The sequence below is a fragment of the Podarcis pityusensis genome (assembly GCF_964106645.2).
Source record: "Podarcis pityusensis genome assembly, chromosome: 2".
In the NCBI taxonomy this organism is placed as follows: domain Eukaryota; kingdom Metazoa; phylum Chordata; class Lepidosauria; order Squamata; family Lacertidae; genus Podarcis; species Podarcis pityusensis.
In genome coordinates, this window is record NC_138029.1 from 119,664,398 (window position 1) to 119,689,723 (window position 25,326).

Below are 25,326 nucleotides of genomic sequence, written 5' to 3' on the forward strand. Positions count from 1 at the left end.
GCGCGGCTTCCAAGCCTCAGCGTCGGCTACCCGGGTTGCTAGATTACCGTGTTTCTCAGCAGCCATTTTAAATTGACCACGTGTCTAGGCACAGTTGCCATCTTAGGAGAGGCATCCCACTTGGGTAGAGCACAGTCGCCATTTTACTGGAGGCTCCTTAGTGTGGGGGGGTTCTATTCCACGCGGTTGCCGGGTTAGCACAGCCGCCATTTTTAATAGCCCACGTGGCCAACTGCGGGGGCCACCATCTTGCCAGAGGCAGCCGAGCGTGGGAAGAGCTTGTTCACAGTAGTCTGCCTGAGGTCTCCTTTGTTGTGGGCTGCCTGCTAAACTCATAGGCATTAACCCGGCTGCATCACCAATAGCTTGAAGTTTATATAGATTCTGGCCATATATTTTATTAGAGTGATTTAATCAAGGCGCTTTATATATAATCCGGAAATATAATTAATTTGACTGATTTAATTAAAGTGCTTGGCTTTGATAAAACAATTTATCTGGCAATTAAATTCACAAGACAACTTATCTCTCTGCTTGAATTTAAATAAAGTTTTAATTTAACTAAGAGGTAAATTCAAAGGGTTATTTAAAGGGTAATTTAACTAATTTTGCAAGAGCTTCAAGTAGTATCTCAATTATTTGCTTTCATCTGCATTAACAATTCATTGGCTTAATCTCATTTAACATCATCAGGCGGAATAATCCATCAGTTGGACCTAATAAGGGTATATTAATAAAATAAAAATAGAAATAATAAAAATAAATAAAAATAAAAATAAATAAATAAATAAATAAAAAATAAAATAAATAATAATAATAATTAATAGCTTTCTTATTTGCTGGTGACAGAGGTGGCCAGGGAGCTCCATTTGGGCCTCAGGGAAACCGGCAGTAATTTCGATCTAGGCCTGGCTTTTCCCCCTATTAAGTTGACCCAGTTAAAAACCCTTTTAGATCTTTATCCCAACAGAACAGCCGCATTGTATTTATGGGAAGGTTTTAGTACCGGTTTTAGGATCCCAGTAGCTTTCCCCCCCAATTCAGGTGACTCACCAAATCAAAAATCTGTGAGGGAGATGCCCAAGGTTGCCCGAAAGAAAATTAGTAAGGAAATTAAAGCAGGAAGGGTTGCCAGCCCCTTTTTAGTTCCTCCAATAGAAGGGCTTCACATATCACCTTTAGGCATTGTCCCCAAGAAAGCGCCTGGTGAGTTTCGCATGATTCACAACCTTTCTTACCCAAAAGGAGGGTCCGTCAATGATGTGATTCCACAGGAACTTTGTTCTGTGAGATATGGCACTTTTGACCAAGCGGTCAAACTGATTCGCAAATTTGGTAAGGGTGCGCTGCTGGCAAAATGTGACATTGAGTCTGCCTTTAGACTCCTGCCAGTCCATCTGGAAGATTTCCGGTGGCTTGGTTTCAAATTTGAAGGGGCTTATTTCGTGGACAAAGCAATGCCCATGGGTTGCTCAGTGGCCTGTGCAGCCTTTGAGGCATTCAGCACCTTCCTGGACTGGGCGCTTCACTTTAGAACTGGCTCCGAGGGCATGTCGAACTATCTGGACGACTTTATCCTCATGGCTGATAGCAGGCTTAAGTGCTCAGAGCTTCTCAAAGCCTTCACATCATTAGCGGGGGAGTTGGAAGTTCCTCTAGCCGCCAACAAGACGGAGGGCCCAGCTACAACCATGGTTTACTTGGGTATCGAGTTGGACACTGTCGCTCAGACCTCAAAACTTCCCAGAGAGAAATTGATTGCGCTCGGTGACCTCATCCGGCAGCTGCTCCCCCTAAGAAAAGTTACCCTCAGGCAGATCCAGTCGCTCCTAGGCCATTTAAATTTTGCTTGCCGTGTGGCTTCCCCTGGCCGCCCATTCTGCGGCCGCCTCGCGAAGCTGTCAGCAGGCCTGCATTCCCCTCATCACAGGGTTCTCCTATCTAAGGAGGTAAAATCTGACCTGGAAGTCTGGTTGAAGTTCTTGGAGAACTACAACGGTATTTCCTTGCGGCAGGATAACTTGTTGCTGCAAGTGGACTTTCAGATGCATTCAGATACTTCAGGCTCTCTTGGGTTTGGCGTTTATTTTAGGGGGCAATGATGTGCCTAGCGCTGGCCTGCAGCCTGGCAGGGGGGCCTCATAACCAGAGATTTAACCTTCCTATAATTCTTTCCGATCGTAGTGGCAGTGCACTTGTGGTCTGAAGCCTTTAGTAACCATAGGGTTTGCTTCCACACCGACAACCAGGCAGTAGTAGCAGTCCTTTCCAGGCAGGCTGCACAGTCCCCAAGGGTAGGTGCCCTTCTGTGTTGCTTCGTTCTCCGGTGTTTAGAGCTCAATATCCACTTCTCTGCCAAATTTGTGCCTGGTGTTAACAATGACATTGCGGATGCCTTATCTCGCTTTCAGACGGACCGCTTCAGCTCGTTAGCACAGGACGCACAGCCGCTTCCTCAGCCGTTCCCAGAGCATCTGTGGAGTCTTGGGAGCCAGAGTCTTGGGAACCAGAAGTGATTCAGGGAGTATTGGCTTCATTGGCGCCTTCCACTTTAAGATCTTATAAGAAGGCTTGGTCGGATTTCTTAAAATTCCGCAGTAAAACCTACACTGCCAGAAGCAACGCCCCTCCTGTCAAGTCAGAGGTTTTATCTTACTTAGTATACTTGAGAAGCTTGGGCCGCGCCCCTAAAACCCTCAACCTACAGGCTGCAGCAATATCATTCTTTTGCAAGGCAGTATTTTCCTCTGACCCATGTGCCGATTTTGTCATACGAAAGACCTTGGAGGCTGGCGCAGGCTGCAGCCCCCAAGCTGCGATACGAGAAGGCCAATATCATTTGACATCCTTTTCCAAATTCATAAAAAGTTGAGAACGGTCTGCTGGTCGAAGTATGAGGCGCGCTTATTATCAGCGGCATACTCCATCGCCTTTTTCGGCGCATTGCGTGTTGATGAGGTGGTATACGAAGAGGGTCAGCGTGGTTCCTCCCGGGGTTTGCTATTAAGCGATGTTACGCTTTCACAGGAGGATCTAGTTTTGTGGATACGTAGCTCCAAAACAGATCAGTACGGGAGGGGGGCTCTGGTTCGGCTCCTGGCAACCGGAAAACCAGGCCCATTTCCAGTTAAGGACACTAGGCACTTCTTATTTTTGAGGGCTAATTCGGCAGGGCCACTATTGATCCATGCAGATGGCAAGAAGCCCAGAATAAAATTTAAGATACTGTCAGATGCAAAGGAAAGGGGTGGATTTGCCCTGCCAGACCTTAAGCTTTACTATGAATCAGCAGCTTTTTGCTGGTTGAAAGAATGGCTACTTCTGGAAAACACAGACATCTTGGATTTAGAAGGTTTTAATAATGTATTTGGATGGCATGCATATTTATGGTATGATAAGGTTAAAGCTCATAAAGCATTTAAAAATCATATTGTCAGGAAAGCTTTGTTTAACGTCTGGATAAGATATAAAGATTTGTTGGAAAATAAAACCCCAAGGTGGCTGTCACCAATGGAAGCAAAAGCTTTGAAAAGGCTCAACATGGAGACCAAATGGCCGACACATTGTGAAATTTTGGAACAAGGAGATAAACTGAAATTGCAGAGTTATGAAAAACTAAAAAGCAAAGTGAGAGACTGGCTCCATTATTATCAGATAATGGAGGCATATAAATTGGATAAAAAAACTGGCTTCCAGGTGGAAAAGTCAAAATTAGAAACAGAATTGTTAGAACCCAAAACTAAGAATTTGTCAAGAATGTATAACTTGCTGTTGAAATGGAATACTCAAGATGAAACGGTGAAATCTGTCATGATTAAATGGGCACAGGATGTTGGACACAATATTATGTTTGCTGACTGGGAACAGTTATGGACCACAGGTATGAAGTTTACGGCATGCAATGCCTTAAGAGAGAATATTATGAAAATGATATACAGGTGGTACATGACCCCAGTCAAGCTTTCAAAAATCTATCATTTGCCCGATAATAAATGCTGGAAATGTAAAGAAACTGAAGGTACATTCTTTCACCTTTGGTGGACGTGCCCAAAGATTAAGGCTTTCTGGGAAATTATATATAATGAATTGAAAAAGGTATTTAAATATACCTTCCTGAAGAAACCAGAGGCCTTTCTCCTGGGCATTGTCGGCCAATTGGTGTCAAAGAAGGATAGAACTTTCTTTTTGTATGCAACAACAGCAGCAAGAATACTCATTGCAAAGTATTGGAAGACACAAGACCTACCCACCTTGGAAGAATGGCAGATGAAGGTGATTGACTACATGGAACTGGCAGAAATGACTGGCAGAATCCGAGACCAGGGAGAAGAGTCGGTGAAAGAAGACTGGAAGAAATTTAAAGACTATCTACAGAAATATTGTAAAATTAATGAATGTTAGAAGGATGTTGGATAGAAAATAAGTGGTTTCCAGCTGTAATGCTTTAAGAGATATGAAAGAAATAGGTTTCACAAATGGGTAAAGGCTTAATGGTAAGGATTTGCTGTATTAACAAATTGAATTGGAATACAATGAAGGGAGGTACGAGGAGGTCCGGGGAAATAAGAGTAAGAAAGTTATGTTATTGGAAATTAATGGATGTTTTTAACTGTTTTTATTTTGTATGTTTATTTTTCATTTTTTTGTTATATCTTAAAAATTCTCAATAAATATTCTATTTTAAAAAAATTATGGTGTCTTGTGTCTTTATTTATCCTGGTGGGGGGCGGGAACTCGCCACGCAACTAATAAAAGTTTGGGGGCTCTTTTGTTCGGGGCTTCCATCTTGTTCCACCTTGTGGCAGGTGGGAGTCTTGTTGTGACAGTCTTCAATAAAGACCAAGCCTACTGGCTGCTGTTTTGTTCTGGTATTCCTGGCTGGTGTCCTTGTTTTTTGTCCAAGGGAGCCCTCCGATTTCTCCGTTAACAGAGAGAAGCCTCACGAATGCCCTGAGTGCGGGAATAACTTTTATCCGTGAGATATGCTGATCAAAGAACCCACGTGGAGGAGAAACCTTATGAATGCCCTGAGTGTGGGGAAAACTTCATTCTTGGCTTGATGGTTCAGAACGAAGGCCAGGGACACATCACAAGGGCAGCCACCGACGCACACTGACAACAACAGCTCCCAATGACTCACACTCATTGGGATTATACAGATGTGGAAGTGTGAACTCCACAAATGGGAGGAATAGGACTCCACTCTCTTTTTGCATACTTGGCAAAGAAAAGAAGGGGATCCTTGTTGGATCAGGCCAAATGTCCATTTAGTCTCTGTTGTAAACAAAATCTGCCCTTTTTCCCTTATAGGGTATCCAAGAGCCCATATAGAGTCCTTACGTAGGTTCCCTATTGGTAGGAGAAAATTACATAGGCCAACCAGAGAATATTGAGAAGCAAAGCACCTAGTAAGCCTGATCTTTATTGATCTGTTGCAACAGGGTCCTCACTCACCACACACAGGAGGGAGGAGGAACCCCGAATAATGTTGCGCAAGGCCTTATATAGACATTTTAAATTCCCTGCCCTGGAGCTCAAGACCACCCCTCCATACATCATACATACATCACAGAAAAGGCGGTTTACAGCAGAAATCTGAGTGGTTTGTTTACCTCCTGTCTGCCAGGTTACCTGTTTAATGGTCACTTGATTGGATTGCCTGGGGAGCCTGGCCAGTCTTTTGTTATGATAAATACTTAGTTCCTGAGCTAGGTCACAGCCTCACACCCTATTAACATCTTAAATGTGCCCCTAAGACAGGATTTGTGAAGGAAAAGACAATGGGGAAGCTTTTCCATTTCCCTTTGACCTTGCAGAGAAAACATTTGCTCAGTTTGGGAATCAAAATGGTTTCAGGTCGGTCTTCCTGTCCTGATCTATGTACGTGCTTGGTTGGTACACTTATGAACATTTAACATATATCTCAGACCTCCAAATTCCTATCACATCCCAGATGGTGGAAGATTCTGGACTGACAAAAGACAGTAAAACTCTGGAACTCCCTCACATAAGAGGCAGGGAAGGCCACCAATTTGGTTGGCTTTAGAAGACTTGGAAGACTAGACATATTCAGGGTTGGCTACATGGGGCCTCCACTGTCGGAGGCAGCAGGTGCTTTGAGTTCCAGTTGTGGGGAATCTCCGGGATGGGGGAGAGTAGGGGTGTTGCTCTCAGGTCCTCTTGGGGGCTTCCCACAGGGCATCTGATCAGCCCCAGGACTAGATGGGCCTCTGGATTGGCATTGCCTTGTCGTGAAGACCTTTTAAGATTAGAGGAGACCGTTTTCTGTTCAACTCTTAGGATGCCATCTTGGTTTAGTGATTGTAACATCGTGACTGGTCTGTATCATTTAGCTGCATGTTCCTCTCTGGGGCTCTAAATGGGGTCTTGTTCTGAGTGTGACTTTATGGATGTTAATACAGTGGTACCTCGGGTTAAGTACAGTGGTGCCTCGCAAGACGAAATTAATCCGTTCCGCGAGTCCCTTGGTCTTGCGGTTTTTTCATCTTGCAAAGCACGGCTATTAACGGCTTAGTGGCTTTAAGAAAAAGGAAACAAACCCGCAAGAACTCGCAAGACGTTTCGTCTTGCGAAGCAAGCCCATAGGGAAATTCGTCTTGCGAAGCACCTCAAAAAAGAAAAAAACCTTTCGTCTAGCAGGTTTTTTGTCTTGCGAGGCATTCGTCTTGCGGGGCACCACTGTACTTAATTCGTTCCAGAGGTCCGTTCTTAACCTGAAACTGTTCTTAACCTGAAGCACCACTTTAGCTAATGGGGCCTCCCGCTGCCGCCGCGTGATTTCTGTTCTCATCCTGAAGCAAAGTTCTTAACCCAAGGTATTATTTCTGGGTTAGCATGTAACCTGAAGCGTATGTAATCTGAAGCCTATGTAACCCAGGGTACCACTGTATATGAACTTGTCGGACTCCTTATTGCTTTTCACCTAACATAGGAATTAGTTGGGATTTGAGAAAGTTAAACAAATAGTATAAAGAAGGTCATGAGCATTGCTTCAAAAATGGGGAAGAGCTGCGACTCAGGGGAACAGTGTGTGCTTGACATGGAAAAGCTTCCAGGTTCAGTCACTTGCATCTCCCATTTCGGACTGGGAAAGGTGCCAGTCTGAACTGGGCCAGATGAACTGCATCCAAGAGTATTAAAAGAACTGCCAGATGTGATCTCAGAACCACTGGCAGTCATCTTTGAGAATTCCTGGAGAACAGGCGAAGTCCCGGCAGACTGGAGGAGGGCAAATGTTGTCCCTATTTTCAAAAAGGGGAAAAGAGAGGACCCAAATAATTACCGCCCAGTCAGTCTGACATCAATACCAGGGAAGATTCTGGAGCAGATCATTAAGCAAACAGTCTGTGAGCACCTAGAAAGGAATGCTGTGATCACCAATAGTCAGCATGGATTTCTGAAAAATAAGTCATGTCAGACTAACCTGATCTCATTTTTTGACAGAATTACAAGCCTGGTAGATGAATGGAACACAGTGGATGTAGCCTACCTTGATTTCAGCAAGGCATTCAACAAGGTGCCCCATGATATTCTTGTAAAGAAGCTGGTAAAATGCGGTCTTGACTATGTTACCACTCAGTGGATTTGTAACTGGCTGACTGACCGAACCCAAAGGGTGCTCATCAATGGTTCCTCTTCATCCTGGAGAAGAGTGACTAGTGGGGTGCCACAGGGTTCTGTCTTGGGCCCGGTCTTATTCAACATCTTTATCAACGACTTGGATGATGGACTCAAGGGCATCCTGATCAAATTTGCAGATGACACCAAACTGGGAGGGGTGGCTAACACCCCAGAGGACAGGATCACACTTCAAAACGACCTTGACAGATTAGAGAACTGGGCCAAAACAAACAAGATGAATTTTAACCGGGAGAAATGTAAAGTATTGCACTTGGGCAAAAAAAATGAGAGGCACAAATACAAGATGGGGGACACCTGGCTTGAGAGCAGTACATGTGAAAAGGATCTAGGAGTCTTGGTTGACCACAAACTTGACATGAGCCAACAGTGTGACGCGGCAGCTAAAAAAGCCAATGCAATTCTGGGCTATATCAATAGGAGTATAGCATCTAGATCAAGGGAAGTAATAGCGCCACTGTATTCTGCTCTGGTCAGACCTCACCTGGAGTACTGTGTCCAGTTCTGGGCACCACAGTTCAAGAAGGACACTGACAAACTGGAACGTGTCCAGAGGAGGGCAACCAAAATGGTCAAAGGCCTGGAAACGATGCCTTATGAGGAACGGCTAAGGGAGCTGGGCATGTTTAGCCTGTCAGGAGTGCTCTGATGGTGTTTCCTGCTTGGACTCGATGGCCCTTGTGGTCTCTTCCAACTCTATGATTCTATGATTCCTTGTGCCCTCCATCTTTCCCAACATCAGGGTCTTTTCCAGGGAGTCTTCTCTTCTCATGAGGTGGCCAAAGTCTTGAAGCCTCAGCTTCAGGATCTGTCCTTCCAGTGAGCACTCAGGGCTGATTTTCTTCAGAATGGAGAGGTTTGATCTTCTTGCAGTCCATGGGACTCTCAAGAGTCTCCTCCAGCACCAGTTTACAGTCATACTTTGGGTTAAATGTGCTTCAGGTTGAGCACTTTTGCGTTGCGCTCCGTGGTGACCCAGAAGTAACAGAAAGCGTTACCTCCGGGTTTTGCCGCTCACGCAGACGGTCAAAATGACGTCATGCGCAGAAGTGACGAATTGCGGTCCGCGCACGCACAGACACGCAGTCATGGGTTGCGTTTGCTTCAGGATGCAAACGGGGCTCCAGAACGGATCCTGTTCACATCCTGAGGTACCACTGTATTTTAACTCAGTAAAGCTCTTAGTCTTTCACTTAAAAACCTCTGCATTATTAATTTATGCTGCCCGCCAGCCTCCAGATCAGGTCGGGGAATAGCGGGGTGGCAGTGCTGCGCCTCCCCGCTGTCCCCCGAGCTTGTGGGCTGCAGGCTGCTGCCTGCAAGCCTTGCAAGCCGTGGGACCTCCAGCCGGGCTTGCAAGGCTTGCGGATAGCTTCCTGAAGCCTGGAGAGCGAGAGGGGTCGGTGCTCACCGACCCCTCTCGCTCTCCAGGCTTCAGCGAATGCCTAGATTCGCCCCATAGGATGCACACACATTTCCCCTTCATTTTTGGAGGGGAAAAAGTGCGTCCTATAGGGCGAAAAATTACGGTATATTAAGTATTTTACGTACAGTTTCTAAAATGTCAACCAGAAGTTACAAAAGTGGAGACCAAAAGAGGAAGGAGAAGCAGAAAGCTGAAGTAGACCTGAGCAAATGACCAAAATTAGATAGACAGATAAGGGGCCTAAGGAACCCAAAGCCTATACCACAGCGAGTCGTCCCATTCCTGATACAGAACCTGCTACATCTAGTTCTATAGAATCTGCTTCAATGACTGAAGCAAGAAATATTCAGATTGACCAACCAGAGAGTAGTACAAGCACAGAAGTTTCAACATCAAAATACAAACAGAATGATGTTGGGCTCTGGGGTGATTTAAGCAAAGATGACATTGTATATTGGGTAGAAAAAGGTCCGTCAGAGTGTCAGCACTCAGATGGTTTATTTGAAAAGGCAAAGAGGTCTTTTGCAAACCAAGATAAATATTTTTCAAAGAGCTTGTTCTATCCCAAACAACTAATGGAGAAAAATACTGCAGAGAATGGTTAGTATATTCACCAGAAACTGGTTTTGTGTGCAAGCTCTTTTCAAATTCTTCCACGCCATTATCATCAGATGGATTTTCTGATTGGCGCAACACCTATTTAGTTCCAAGTCATGAAAACTCTGAAAACCATAGAACAGCTTCAGTAGCATATCTTACAAGAAGAAAACGTGGCTCAACAATTCACTGCCAACTAGCAGAACAGATACATAATGAACGGCAGCACTGGAAACATGTTCTTGAATGAGTTGTTGCAGGCATAATAACTCTGGCAGAGCATGGTTTACCTTCAGAGGAGATGAGGAAAGATTTGGTTCTCCCCACAACGGGAATTACATTGGATTACTTGAACTCACTGGAAGGACAGATCCTGAAGCTGAGGCTCCAATAGTTTTGCCACATCATGAGAAGCCTCCCTGGAAAAGACCCTGATGTTGGGTTTAAATGGAGTCTTGTTCTGAGTGTGACTTTTTGGATGTGAATACAGTGGTACCTCTGGTTAAGTACTTAATTCGTTCCGGAGGTCCATACTTAACCTGAAACTGTCCTTAACCTGAAGCACCACTTTAGCTAATGGGGCCTCCCGCTGCCGATTCGCCGCCGCTGCACGTTTTCTGTTCTCATCCTGAAGCAAAGTTCTTAACCCGAGGTATTATTTCTGGGTTAGCAGAGTCTGTAACCCGAAGTGTATGTAACCTGAAGCATATGTAACCCGAGGTACCACTGTATATGAACTTGTCAGACTCCTTATTAATTTTTGGGCACTGGACCAAATGGGACACTTTTGTGTCCTTCCACGGGGTGAGTGGAGGCTCACAGGGAACCTATGATGACACACAAATGTTGCCAACATCATGTAGGGGATGGAGGAAGGGGAGACAGCCCTCAGGCAGATGGGGGAGGAGGTGTATTTATTCTGACATCTGCCACGCAGGGAAAGGAGAGCAGGCTGCACCAGTCAGTAGTCAGCGGCCCTGATAGTGGAGCCAGAGAGAGTCCTGTCTGATCTTTGAGGGGTCAATTCCACAGGCATTTGTTGTTCTAGCTCTTAGTATCCCAGGAGAGAATTCAGATGCACCTGCTGCCAAAAAGATGTTCCTTGGGGGAGCATTGTGTATTTGGGGAAGGTGCCCTGCATAATGTATAGGGCAGCCCTGCGTAATGTATAGGGCAGCACAGCCCATGGGCCTCTTCTGGAAGCTGCTGGAAGCTGCTGGACTGCAGCTCCCATCCTCTCTGACCCCTGGCCATGCTGGATAGGTCAGAGGGGAGTTAGAGTCCAGCACTATCAAGAGGACAACCCCTTAGATGCCCCTGATATACAGAATCCAGCCTGTAAATAAGGAACGTTAATGCATCCACTCGAAACACATTTAACCGGAGGAAATGAGAATGTAGTTTCACAGATAAATGAAAAACAAGCTAAAATAGGTGACATAAAAGGAAAGGGGAATGGGAAGGGTGGAGGAAAGTGATACGGAAGGGGGGGCATGTCTTCTTCACCTTCTTCTTCGCTACAATATATCCATTTATTCCCAATTGTCAATGTCAAAAGGGACTAAAATCTATAAAATTCATAGAAAATCAACGTGCCAATTTGCTCAATTTCTCTAGGACTCCATGACACCTCCCCTGTCCTCCATAATCCCTCAAGCAAGGTGTAAAGACCCTAATCCTGTCAAATCACTCTGCCAAGCCTTTCCTGCGGGCAATGCCAGGTGGCAGACCATGCATACATGGACCATTGTCTTCTCATCACCGGTAATCAGGATGTGCTTATCTGCGCATATCTCCAGCTCTGCATATTCCCCCCTCCCTCCTCCATATGTTAATCCTGTGTAACCCAACCTCTCCTTAATATATTCATGATGTAATCTGTGTAACCCAACCTCTCCTTAATGTATTCATGATGTAATCTGTGTAACCCAACCTCTTCTTAATGTATTCATGATGTAACTGGGATGTATTTTGCACTGTATTCTGGGACATGGGGGGAGTTTCAAAAGTTCATGTCACCCCTTTTTCGCTGTTCAATCTCGCCTTGAACCTGTTGCGCAATAAATTTGGATCTTCTGCAGTTTGCTCCTGTCTCCGGCTGAGCTCATTTTCTTCTGCAGGGACCCGCGGACTTAGTCCGACGAGCTGGGTGGCAGAGTAGCCCGCACCCAGATTTTACCGTTACAAAAGGAACAAGCTCAGGTACTGTAGCAAGGATCTAAGGAATACCCGTTGCCCATTCAAAATATGCTCAAGAATCGACAGACGCGGCAGTGGAGAAAAAGAAAGTAAAAATTTATTGCTGAGCGATAAAGACCCAGTGGGATGTTTTCCAGAGCCTGGGCCCAGAGCCCTGGGGCTTTGGGTTTATATACCTTGTTCCAAACAGCATTAAACATTACATATTCATATATTGTAGCAAAATCAAACTAATGAACAGGGGCGAAGCCCTTCCTATGTCCAAGCAAATAAGGAACGTTAATGCATCCACTCGAAACACATAGAACTGGGCCGAAGCCCCACTCAATGCAATAAGGTTTACTTCTGTCAAAATGTGGAGATGGAGAGGCTGTATTTGCAGAGGGCATTTGAAGCTGATACCCTGGTTCAATTTATTTTTAATTTTCTTCCCATCTAAGGCCTCCAGAGCAAGGAACTATCCTGCCTGACGTGGGTGAAGGGGTTCATTTTTCAGTCATCTATTAATCCAATGATGCATGAATTTTAACAGCTGCATAAGGTCTTGTGGGGAGAGGAAGGTTTCCTAGAATTGCAGAGTTGAGGGTCATCTAGTCCCACCCGCTGCAGTGCAGGAAACATTTGCCCCTCGTGGGACTCAAACCCACATCCCTGGGGTTAAGAGTCTCATGCTCTGCCAAATCAGACATCTCAAAAGGAAAACAAGATTGAAGGTAAGAGAGCCCCTTTGAAGATAAGATTATTTGTTGGGACGGTTAAAAGTATTACTGTCTCTTTAAGAAGGAAGCAGCAGAGGGAATTCTGGGAAAAGGAAGGAAAATGCAAAGCAAGAGCAACCCATTTTTGTTTGGTCATTTCTGCTGATTTTGACTGGAATGAATCCTCTCAAAGGGCCCTTGGAAAACTGCCCAACCTGCTCTTGGCGGGTAAATGGTTTTTATGTCGGTCACTCTGGTCTGGAGAGAAACTCCTGCTGGGCCTGAGAGGCAGATTTAGTCTCCTCAGGAGATACTGAGGGGGATTTTATTTCCCGACAGACGAAAGAAAGGGAGGATGGTCTCTCCAAAGAACAAGGCTCCTGAGAACGTGTAGAGTTTGGCTCCTGAGTCAGCGTCAGAAAAAGACACACGTCCCCCTTCATAGTCCAGAGTCACCCAGATCCTCCTGGGCTTCTCCCTCAGGGACAGAGGAGAGAAATCAGGGGAAGTGAAGGCCCAGTACTTCTCTCTCCACTTCCCCACAGCCCAGATTCCTCCCTCAGGACTGAAGTCAAAATAGCCCTTTCTCTCCACAGACTTCCTGGCAACCCCCAAAGCCCACCATCCCCCACCTCCCACAGTGACTTCCCAGAAATGTCTGCCTGCTGTGAATCCCTCACGTCCCAACACACAAGGCCAGTCACTGAATCTCTCAGGATTATCAGGCAGGGCTTGAGGTTTGTCTCCCCATCTCACGCTTTTCCCATCCTTGGACAGGATGAGTTCAGGATGGGCTGTGTCTGGATCCAGAGTGACATTTGCTGTTGGGGAAAAGATGAGGGAAAGAGAAGATTAGGCAGAGTCAGCGGAGAGACAGAAACGGACATCCTGATAATAATAATAATAACCTCGAAAAACCCAGATTCCCTTTCAGATCAAGGGGATTTCTTTGCATCGCATGCTAGACTGAGACCCCTGACTCTCATCAGAATAAATATCTTCCTTTATGGTTTTTAAATCAGTTTCCTTTACTTTCTTATATTCAATGTCCATTGTGCCTGCCCTCCTCTCAAACCAGGCATTTTCTAAGAGGAAAAACCACCCAGTAAACCTTTTACTCATCTCTTCTGTGTTATCAAGAGGAAAGAGAGGAGAATTGGAGGTGGCAGGAGAGGAGAGAAGCTGCTTTCCTCTGACAATCTCTGTGGGAATTGGCCTTTGGGGAGCTCTGGGTTGGGCTGGAGGAGGAGGACCCCCCCTCTTCTAACAACAACAGCAACAACAAATTATATTTGCCTACTGCCCTTCATCTACAGGTCTCAGGGTGGTTCACAGCATAAAACTACAACATTAAACCACATATAAGCCTCCCCTCACTTTCACGGGGGTCACGTTCTGGGCCCTCGTGCCCACAAGTGAAAATCGTGTTAAGTGGGGGGCCTGTTTATTCCTGCTCTCCATCTCTCTCACCCACTTGGTCTCTCCTTGCCTTCCTCCCAACCATCTTGGAAGTTTAAGACTTGCCGCTAGGGAAGAGGAGGCAGATGGCAGGGCAATTTTACAAAGGACTCCTTATTCCACGCTTCTCTTTTGGATTTAATATATACCGTAAGATTAGTTCCCTGGGGAAGAGGGGGATAACTCAAAAGGTTACCAGACAGTCATGATAGGCAAGTGTGGGGCTGCCATATTTTGAAGAGCAAATAAGAAGAGACATTGGCCAACTTCTACTTTTAACTACAGATTCTTGAGATTACACCTGGAGCCTGGCACACTTCCCTTGCGGAACTCTGCAAGCTATCCGTGCCTCCTGCAAAAGTCCTCCTCAGGCCTCTTTCTCTTGCCGGTAGCAGAGCGAAACACAGCGGTGAGAAGCAAAGTGCAGCACGTGTGGAATAAATCAGAGCAGACACAAGGCAGTCCTTATCTTCCCTTGCTCTTTAATCATGTAGAATAACACCATAAATTCAGACCTGGCGAGAACTGACACATTCTCCCTTTCGCATGGCGTCCGAGAGTCAGACTGAAACACACGGAGTCAAACCCCTCCCTTAAGTGTTTCTAACCACGCCTCAGGAAAGAGACGTCACCAGAACTCTTTAACTCTGTGAGTTCTGAAACCATTAACACCCCCTCTCGTCACGAATCCTGAGGGAAACTGTGAACCCCTATTTACAGACCTCTTTGAGTTCAACTCACCTCCCATTGCCTTTGCCTCCCACTGGCATCTATCCCAGGCAATTGTTGAATCCCTTCCACACTCCCAGAATCACACTGTGCGAAACCAACCCACGCACTGGTGACCTGAAACCTCTCCGGTGGAATCCCCTTTGTGGTCCGAGTTGACCGCCGGAGCACAACCTCGGGCGCTCCTCCTGACCCACTGGGGTCAGCAAGTGTGTCTCCCAGCACAGAGGACTCCCCCTCTGACTTGCTGCGTCTTCGGGCTTCCTGCACTTGGCTAACAGGAGATGAAGGCTCACTCTTGGGTTCTCTCTTAACCTGTGGAGAAACCCACCCCTGTGCTTGACCATCATCAGCAACCTGGTCTTCAGCAACAGGCTCCGCCTCTGCCTCTCCTTCCTCCCTTTCTTCCTCCTCAGAATCGGACAAGCATTCTGAGAGAAAATCAGAACCATACCTAGGTTGTGACCAACCACCCTGCTCAAAGAACTCAGCATGCTTGCTGACCAGCAGCGTGGTCTGATCACCCTCTGGGTATGCAAACTTCCACCCATTTGTTGCGGGATCATACCCACAGAAGATCATGTCCTGGTACCTAGGACCACCCTCCTTCCGTTGCGCTGTTGGTATTGGCACTGAAGCCTTGGAACCAAACGAACGGAAGAAATGCACCTGTGGCTTCCTCTTGTGCAACAGAAAATACGGTGTGTCACCTACATCGTGATTGTAGGACCTGTTAAAAACAAAGCTGGCAAACTTCCCAGCCTCACTCCAAAAGCTCTGAGGCAGCCCAGAGTCACACAGTAAAACCCTGACAGCTTCAGCCAGTGCTTCACTCCTGTGCTCTGCCACGCCTCTCTCTTGAGGAGACTTTGCACCCGTCACCTGGTGACGAATTCCCTTTTTCTTGAAGAACTCCTTCAGAGCAGACCCAGTGAACTGTGACCCACGGTCGCTCCTGAACTCTTGCACCTTGGTGGAGAACCTTAGTTCCACCTCCGCAACCCAATCCTGGATGAGTTGTGCCGCCTCTCTCTGCGACCTGAGAGAAAAAGACCATAAATTCTGGGTAAAATCATCCGCTATCAATAGCAGAAACCTGGCCCCACCCAGACTCTCACACTTCATTGGTCCTGTAAGGTCTGTGTGAATCAACTCAAAAGGTTTTGTGGTTACCCTCTTTACCCCGGGAAACCTGCACCTTTTTACCTTGCTGCATGCCCTGCACACTAGGGATCCCTCACATGGCGTGATTTTACAACCTTTGGTGCAGCCTGGCAACCTCTTAACATCCTCCAGACAAGCATGAGACATTCTCTTGTGCCATACATGAACACATGAATCATGGCTGGGAACACTAGCACACTGCGCCTGTGCTTTCCTTGCATTCCCACCACCCTCCAGAGGTGTTTCCAGAACAAAGAGATTGTCCTTGCTCTCCACGTTGACAAGTTGCCTCCCCCCTCTGAAAATGGAACAGGTATTATTTTCAAAACAAATTTTGTATCCCTGCTTCGCCAGAGCAGAAATCGATAACAGGCAACACTTCATCCCTGGTACAATGAAGCACTCCAGCTCCGCCTGCAAAACAGAAACATAGACATTTGCAGCTTTAGATACATTTCGTTTTGTCCCGTCAGCTAATTTACAAGTCATTCCAGCCAAAACAGCCCTGCAATTCCGCAGCTCCCCAGCAGATGGCGTTATCAGGTGATGACTCGCTCCTGAGTCCAGCACCCACTTCACAGTTGTGTCCCTGCTGGCATTGCTCTGTAGCGTTGCCATGCCAACAAACGTCTGGCTGCACCTGTCCTTGACAGCGCCCGTAACCACAACTTCCTGCGTTGCTCTGAAGACTGGACTTATCTCGGAGTTCCCAGACAGCTCTGCAGCACGTATCTCCCTCTGCAGCAGATGGCTGGCCTTGAAGCCTTCAGCACTTTCCTGTTTCCCAGGCTTCGACTCACGACGCAAACAACTCTTGGCAGCCTTTGGAAAAAGAGGCTTCTCTGAGCTTTTACTGCTCACCGCCCCCCCACTGCTCCCAGGGCTCCCAGGACGCTTTCCTGCACCCCCAGTGATGGGTAAAGGGCCCCCAGCAGCTTGCCTCTCTCCAAGCTCCTCATGCAGACATGTTGCATCACCCATGCAACTTTTAGACTCTGCTAAACCAGCAGCAGCAGCAGCAGTGGCAATAGTCCCTTCGCCCCCCTCAGGGGTCCCACAGCCTTTCCCAGCTGTGCACCGGCTTTCCGTGCTTTCTTGCCTTTTTTCCTGACCTGATGCAGCCATCTCCCGGCCCTTGTCTCTGCCCCCAGCTTTACACGCTTCCTGGAGAGCTACCCAAGCGACCTCAGGCTTCCTTGCATCCAGAACTATAGGCCTCAAATCAGCACTGACGTTATCAGCCAGAAAAGTAAGCACACGCTCCTCAGCTTCACGTTGGCTTGTAACCGCCCCAGCTGACGTAGACATCGGCGTGACTGTTTCCCAGAGCTTGGCTCCAACTAGGGACAACTCTGCTAAATAACTCCACTCTAACCACGAGTTAAGAGTTAGTTTCGCACACGGCAGCTTAAGCTCAAAGCCGTGTTCCTGGGACTGAGCCATCTCCTCCTCCCCGGGGGCTAAGCTTACTCACGTCTCCCGGCTCCGGCAGATCGGCTTCTCCTCCCAGCGAGCTCCTTCCAGCTTCAAAGACACAGCTCCAGAGCTCCAGCTGGACCCCAGCAACTTTCCTGCTGGCTTCCCCCACACGTGGGACGTTCCTGCAATGCTTCAAAGCTTTAGCGAGCATCCATAACCTCTTGGGATTACACCTGGAGCCTGGCACACTTCCCTTGCGGAACTCTGCAAGCTATCCGTGCCTCCTGCAAAAGTCCTCCTCAGGCCTCTTTCTCTTGCCGGTAGCAGAGCGAAACACAGCGGTGAGAAGCAAAGTGCAGCACGTGTGGAATAAATCAGAGCAGACACAAGGCAGTCCTTATCTTCCCTTGCTCTTTAATCATGTAGAATAACACCATAAATTCAGACCTGGCGAGAACTGACACATTCTCCCTTTCGCATGGCGTCCGAGAGTCAGACTGAAACACACGGAGTCAAACCCCTCCCTTAAGTGTTTCTAACCACGCCTCAGGAAAGAGACGTCACCAGAACTCTTTAACTCTGTGAGTTCTGAAACCATTAACACAGATTGCTATGATGACTCTCATTTTAAATACACCTACTCTATGTAGGCTATACAAGCTGTGATATATTGCTAGTAAGGGTAAAGGGACCCCTGACCGTTAGGTCCAGTTGTGGATGACTCTGGGGTTGCGGTGCTCATCTCGCTTTATTGGCCAAGGGAGCCGGCGTACAGCTTCCGGGTCATGTGGCCAGCATGACTCGCTTCTGGCGAACCAGAGCAGCTCATGGAAACGCCATTTACCTTCCCTCCAGAGTGGTACCTATTTATCTACTTGCACTTTGACGTGCTTTCTAACTGCTAAGTTGGCAGGAGCTGGGACCGAGCAACAGGAGCTCACCCCGTCGTGGGGATTCAAACTGCCGACCTTCTGATCGGCAAGCCCTAGGCTCTGTGGTTTAGACCACAGCGCCACCCGCGTCCCATATTGCTAGTAGCAATGTTCTTAACTTTCAACGAAAAAAGAATAATAATAATAATAATACCTATTGCTCCCTCACTTGCCACATGAAAATATTTGGGCTTATGTTCACATCTTTGTGAACGCAAGTGTGCACAGAACAATTTATTAAACTGTTTAACATCTGCATATGGACTCTCCTTAAGGGCAGGGGGGTGTTAACTCTTGCCCTCCCGGACTCCTCCAAGATCTTGTAGCTGAGCCAGCGTCCTTTTAGTTCAGCCACAAGAGAAGGGATTTTGCTAGCTTAAGATGCTGCTCTGTCACGATTCTCTGCTGCAGGTTAGTTTAGCCAGGTGCCTAAGATCTGAGTCTAACACACTAGAAAACTTTTCATGGGTTACTGCAAACCAAAAAAACAAACAAAAAAACTTGGGATATTCTGCCAAATTTGAAAAATTTGCCCTTGCAGAAATTTTAATCCTGAAAAAAGAAGACGTACCCGGGGAAAAGAGGACATGTGGCAACCGGGCCTGAAAAAGATGACATGGAAAAGCAACCCAACTCTGTCTAGGCAGGAATGAAACTCTTCCTGGCTCAGTATGATCCTTCTAGGCAGTTTCTCTCCCCTCCTTCTGCACCTTCAAGTCCACCCTCTCTGCCTTTGTGGCACAAAGAGCAGGGCTAGAGTCTAGCTGTGGATGGTTCTCAACAGTACAGAAGAGACTCTTGACCCCCATGAAACTCTAGTCCCCACCCCTCCTGTGAATTGGGGTCTCCATGTGAAATTCATCTCTCTGGAGATTTCTGAATGACTGAACATCTGAGGAACCAAAAGGACAGGCTTAACAGGCCACAATGCAATAGCTCAAAGAAAATCTTTTTACAAAACATCACCATAACATAGCATCTCTTGTTTCCTTATATCAAGCAAAAGATGAAATCATAGAACAAAGAATTGCAAAGACAACAACTGTAGGCCTAAGGAATTAAAACAACTAACATGTTTAGCTGTGATTCCTGCATTTAAGGGGGTTGGACTAGATGATCCTTGGGATCCTTTCAGACTCTACTATTCCATGATTCCATGGGAATATCAGAAATGGTAAACCATTCTAGAAAATGGCAGAATAAATCATTCAAAATCCACGAATGAAATGGGGCTCTGGACTGGAGGGCTGGAGGAAGCTTTAACATCTGCCCCAAGTGAACTGGTGGGAAGAAGATGTTGAAAATGGAATTTCCAAGCATGTTGACAAACCAGATTGCAGAGGAAGAAGCTGCAGAGCTTTGCCATGTAATTCCAAGGGCCTCGTGCAATGGGAAGTCCTCCCTCATGGAATGGGGCTGATCTCATAAGAACAGTGGGAACTCTGAGGAGATGGGGATGGCTGAAGCACGAGAAATGGCTGGTGAGGTTGAAACTCTGAGGAAGAGGCGGCTCAGGCCTTGCTCTGCTGCTGGGAGACCAGCCTGGCAGGAGGTGGAGGAGGGACTGGGTGCTTGCGGGTGCCCCTTTTAACACACTTCACGAGGGGGAAATCCAAGCAAATCTCGAGAAGCCCCAAAAGAACCTCTCCAGATTGTGTGGAGGGAAAACAAAATGCAAGGGAGATTCCTTATCCATGAGAACTCGACAAGATGGACATTGGACTGACCCTGCAGGATCCTCCTTAGGAGATTTTGTAACATATCCTAAGGCTACGAGGCTTTTCCCTACAAACAAACAGTATATAGATTTTAGGAAAGAAAGCAAAATCTATAAAATCGAGGGTGAAACCGGGATACTAGTCTATAGGCAGGAATGGAACTCAGACTGGTGTTCAGGTTCTTCGCAGGGCCAAGCTCTGCCCCCAATCCAAGCCTTCAACCTCCCTCCCAGTTCATTCATGGGACAGACAAAGAACCCAAACACCACTAGAGGACTGTTTCCCAGAGTTATGCCATTGATGGGGGTCCCAAAGTCTTCAGAACAGACAGTTCAACACCCATGAATATCAGTCCCCATCCCTCCTGTGAAATTGTTCCTCCCCTGGAAATTTACCTTTCTGTATCTGTTTTCTGTATAACAGAGCATCTGAGGAAGGGGTGAGGAAGAAAAAGAGATTCACTTCTTTTGGGAAACAAGAAATATTCCTTAAAACCTCTACTCTGAACCTGAGTGACACCTTGAATTGAAATACTGCAGCCGGAATATGGTCAGAAAATAGCCAATTCCTGTTCCTTGGTGAGAAATCGCCCCCTCCCTAGGGGCTCTATGGGTCAGGAGTTTGCTTGGGACAGGGTGGGGTGGCTGGCAGAGTGTTTTCTGCAGAGTGACTGAACTGGTCAGTCTAGAAGGAAACAAGGAAGGCAGGCACGTCCAACTCCCAAGAGACTGCGATCTACTCACAGAAGACCGACTGTGATCTACCCATTGTCATTGCCAGGAGTTGTTGAGTTTTTAGGGGGGGAGGGTTGGCCAAAGTTGTTGACCTTTTCGGGGGGATCTAAAAGGAATACTAAAAGGATCGCGATCGACCTGTTGGACATGCCTGAACTAAGACAATAATTGCTCCCAGGAATGTCACTTGGCCTTGTTGTGTGTGCCAGTAAAACAGCCTTCTCTTAGTGACACTTGAGTATACAGTACACAGAATATTTGTTTCTGGAGTTTGGGGGTCTCTTGCTTTGATATATTAGATAACCTCTGCTCTAGAATCAGATGATTGCAAAAGTTGAGACAGAACTTCCACAGGTGCACAACTAAATCAAATGATTCATCAAAAGGACATTCAGGCCAAAACAAAACAAATTATACACATTGCAAAAGTAAAACCAAACCTCACAAAGGAAATGGCGCTAATTAGTTGGGGAGAATTGGGGGGCTACGAGTTCAGAAGAGGGGGCTCTACCTTTACCTGTGAGGTGCTGCAGGGAGTGAGTCCTCCAGTCTCCCCCCTGCAGCCCCTGGAGGGCCATGTCTGAGGTTCTTGCATCTCAGCTTCAAAGAGTGATGCTAATGGAAATGAGCCAGATCCACTTACCTCTGCAAGGTCTTTCTCACATCCTAGAGGGGAAAAGAGAAGGGAATTCACTGCACACCACAGGCCACACTGGGAAGACCCCCTCAGACCCTGGCCCTCGGAAGTCAGTCTGCCTGGCACACGCCAAGGTTTTGGGTAGGGATGGCTGAATCAGCCAGTTTTGGTTTCTCACAGCTTTTATTTTTCCAGTCTGAAATTATGAATTTTTTCAATATCAAGTTCTCCACATTTCCACATCAGTTTGCAATTCTTGTTTAAAATCCTTTTGAAAATCCACCAGCATTGAAGGGAATCTCACATTTATGGAGATTTCAACCCATCTCATGTCTTAGATTATAATTTATTAAATCCAGTTTGCATTGCGCAATTCAGACGGAAGTAAGACTACAGGATAATCTTACCAGGGAACTGTTCCAAATTGTCTTTCATAGCAGTCCCAAAATTTCAAATTCTACTTTTCAATTGGAAATTTAAAAAAGCACCTGCAGCATAAAATGCCTCCAAAGGGGTAATAAAATAGGTCAGTGTTTCTTTGGGCTTATCCACACTTCTGCTTTTCCTTTGCTCAGAAAACACGGGTCCAAGTGGGTTTGCCTTTGCCCTGCCGCTTTCCCTCAGGAAAAACCTGCTCCTTAGTGCAACATCAAAGCAAACGTCAATGCAGAGAAAACCTGGCTGAGGTTTGCTCTAATTCAGCAGTAAACAGTGGGTTTTCCTGGAGGAAAGGGGTGGGACAAGCAGCAGTCTGGATGAGTCCCTCTGTCTTGCTCTTTGGTCACTGTGACTGATCACCATTTTGGGCTGATCTGGATCCATTGTGAAGGGGATCAACCAGAAGTTGTGGAGGAAACGGGAAGAGAAGCTTGGTCCAGAGACTGGCTCATGTCAGAAGGAGGCCTGAATCCTTGGTGAAGCCCCTCAAAGGGCAGGAAGGCAGCATTGCCAAGACGGAAGAGCAGAAGATCAGCTCCCGTTCCATCATGAACACAGAAGAAACTCTAGTCTGCATTCAGGTTAGTTAAGCATCCCAGTTCTCTTGGGTCTTCCTGTCCATTGCAAACCTGACTAGAGGCTCCATCAACTCATCCCCTGCACTCCTTGCATACATGAAAGGGGCAGTCTTTTCCTGGAGCCTTGGGCTGTTCCTGCCACCATCTTACCTGCAGGAGTTCACTCGCTGGCTGCTGACTCTTCTCCTCCATCTCCTGGATGATCCTCTCAAGAGAGGAGAGATTCCCGGTGAGTCTGAACAGCTGCTCATCCCTTCTCCCTGCAATCTCCTTCTCCACCTCTTCCACGTGAGTCAGCAGACGTTTTTCTTGTTCTTCCAGGAACCGGCGCAGTTCTCTGAACTTCTCCACAGTCTTCAGCCTCTCTGTTTCTGTTAATTTCTGCAAGAAAAGAGGAGGCCTGAGTGTGGAAGGTGCTCAGCCTTCAAAACACCAGGAAGAGAATTGTGAGAATTCCACAGGGAGGACACTTCTGATTTTTCAGAGACATGAAACCTCCAGTGGCTAAAGAAGTAAACCTTTATTTTGAGGGGAAGCCCTCTGAATAGCTGTTTCTGTTGACTTCTACTTCCCAGAGAGCTACAGCCTAAAGCAAGGAGCTTTTTTTCTAACCATGGATATTCCCTGCATGTTTTGGGGCATGGCATAACCAGAGTTCAAAGTTGTTCAGAGAACATTCATGGACATAAAACACCCCTCAGTTTAGACTGGGGCCATTTAGGTGTAGGAAGGCAGCAGAAACAGGAGGAGGAGGACAAAGTGCAGAGTTCATCCCCATTGCTCCCCTGTTTTCTTTCAAGGTTCAAAATGGCCCGAGTTTCCTAAAAATGAACAAGAGCAACATTTAGAAAGATAATTCTGTAGTAATATTTATGGTAAATCAGGATCTGGATTGAATTGCTTCCACTCTCTCAGCTCACAAGTCCTCAGGCGTCTCCTTGACTGCTATTCACAAAATAAATGACAAGGGGAAATAAATTCTATTTAGTGGCACTCAAAAGTAAACTTACCTAATTTGCTATTGCTGAAAAAATATGGAGACCAAAACAGAGCAATCCTTTGAAATTCACACCTCTGAATTTTTCAAGGTTGACGAAGCCAGGTAATGTTCACAAAATATGTATGTATGAGGGTAAAGTACAGATCAGAATATTTATACAAGGAGGTAGCTATCCTAACATCTTATTCATTTTCAGAATAATAGATTAATAAACAGACTGATATGGAGAAATGAGAAATGGGGGGAAGCTCAAATGGGCAGATTTCCCCATCCCTCCTCAGTCCTGACTCGACTCTTCAAGTGCTTGTTCCCTCCCTAATAATAAAAGCAGTGCTTACCAGGAGGTCTTTGCTTTCCTTGTCCAGGGCTGCTAGATAGGCCAGAATTTCCTCTCTCTCTTTCCTCAGAATCTCCAGGCGGCGACAGATCTCTTCCTAAAGAGAAAAGGGGAAACTGAGGTCTGATTGAGACACACAGAGAGCAGGTGAATAGTATGCTGGCTTCTTGCGCCCAGTGGTCTTGCTATAATAGCAGAGTAGTTTACTGGGGGAAATAAAAGTCCAGAGGTTTTCATCCTTTTTGGGTCTTGGCTCCCTGGACCAGCTACCTTTTTTCTGTGCCAGCCCTGTGGGGCTCAGGGACCCAGTTAGGTCACCCCTTGCTTACAGACTTCTACCTAGTCTTTGCAGATGCTACTCAGGGATATCAAGGGAGCTCCCTTTGTCCCCCTGGAAGAGAGAAAGACTGTGACTCCCTCCTCCCAGCCATGCCAGGAGCCCTCAGTCTCCCCCTGGGCTGCTTTTTACATAATAAACAACCACCAATTCATGCCATGCCTACTTTGGACCTGAGAAGTAAAAAGAAGAAAAAGAAGCTATTTCTCCCCCTCCAGATCCAGGGATCTCCTACCTTGTATTCCTCAGAAGCCTCCTCCAGAGGAATCACCTTGTGATTTCCATGTTCCTTTGATTTGTGACACACCAGGCAGATGGGGGCTTCATGGACTTTGCAGAAAAGCTTCAGGGGCTCCTGGTGATCCTCGCAGACTCCTCCTTTCCCTCCTTCCTCCTTCCCCTCTTGAAGGCTGAGATTCTTAGCTATTTCTACCACGTTAGCCAGTTGCCGGTTGGGAATGAGGCTCCTTCTCTGGACTCTTTTTCTGCACTGAGGGCAGGAAGCCTCTGCCTCCGATTCCCCCCAGCACTGGATCAAGCAGGATCGGCAGAAGTTGTGCCCACACTCTGGGATGGTCACTGGATCCTTGAAGTAATCCGGGCAGATGGAGCAAGTGGCTTCATCGCAAAGATTCTGGACGGGACGTCCAGAAGCAGCCATGGCTCCCTCGAGTGAGTTAAGTTTCACTTTCTCTGTTTTCAGCCACTGGGCGTTTCCTTTCCTGGAAATGACTCAAACTCACTGACCACGTGATCTTTTTTTTTTTTTTTTAATGTCTCCAGGTCTTTGCAGTTGCTGAATATTTTTCAAGTAGCAGCGAATGCTGCTTCCCCATTTTGATAGCTTCCCATGCTTTTCATTACACACCCACACAAACCTAGTAAGTTGTGGTATTCATACCGTAACATTTTCATTCATAGGCTTCCTTGTCATTTTTGAAGTGGAGAAAATCTGCTGCTGCCCTAAATGGATAGCAAACGGGACTTGATTCTGTGAAGAAAACTCCGAAAAGTCTTCTTGCTAATTTTAACTTAATTCGTTTTTAGCATGCTGGCAAAGAATTTCAGATTGAAACAGAGGCTTTCAGCATTGCCAACCTGGTGCCCTCGGCTTGCTTACAACTACAACTCCCATCCAGTGGTGGCGCATATGCCCAGGGTGGGCGCACTCCCGAGGGGGTTGGGGTGCGGAGGGTGCCCTCCCAGGTGCGGGATGGCCGTTCGCACCCACCGACCCCACTTCCTTCCTCTCCCCTTCCCGCTCAC

At 46.7% G+C, this 25,326-nt stretch overlaps 1 protein-coding gene across 1 annotated transcript; it reads right to left on the reverse strand.

The window, feature by feature from the left end:
- Positions 1 to 11,956: 11,956 nt before the first annotated feature.
- LOC308471812 (zinc finger protein RFP-like) lies at positions 11,957 to 24,773 on the reverse strand. The gene is made up of 7 exons (XM_080996099.1): positions 24,296 to 24,773; positions 23,725 to 23,820; positions 22,537 to 22,767; positions 21,377 to 21,399; positions 20,625 to 20,683; positions 20,395 to 20,427; positions 11,957 to 13,400 (listed from the first exon to the last, which is right to left on the reverse strand). The coding sequence occupies exons 1-7, from the start codon at positions 24,719 to 24,721 to the stop codon at positions 12,883 to 12,885; spliced, it is 1,386 nt and encodes a 461-aa protein (XP_080852225.1). The 5' UTR covers positions 24,722 to 24,773; the 3' UTR covers positions 11,957 to 12,882.
- Between the last annotated feature and the right edge of the window lie 553 nt (positions 24,774 to 25,326).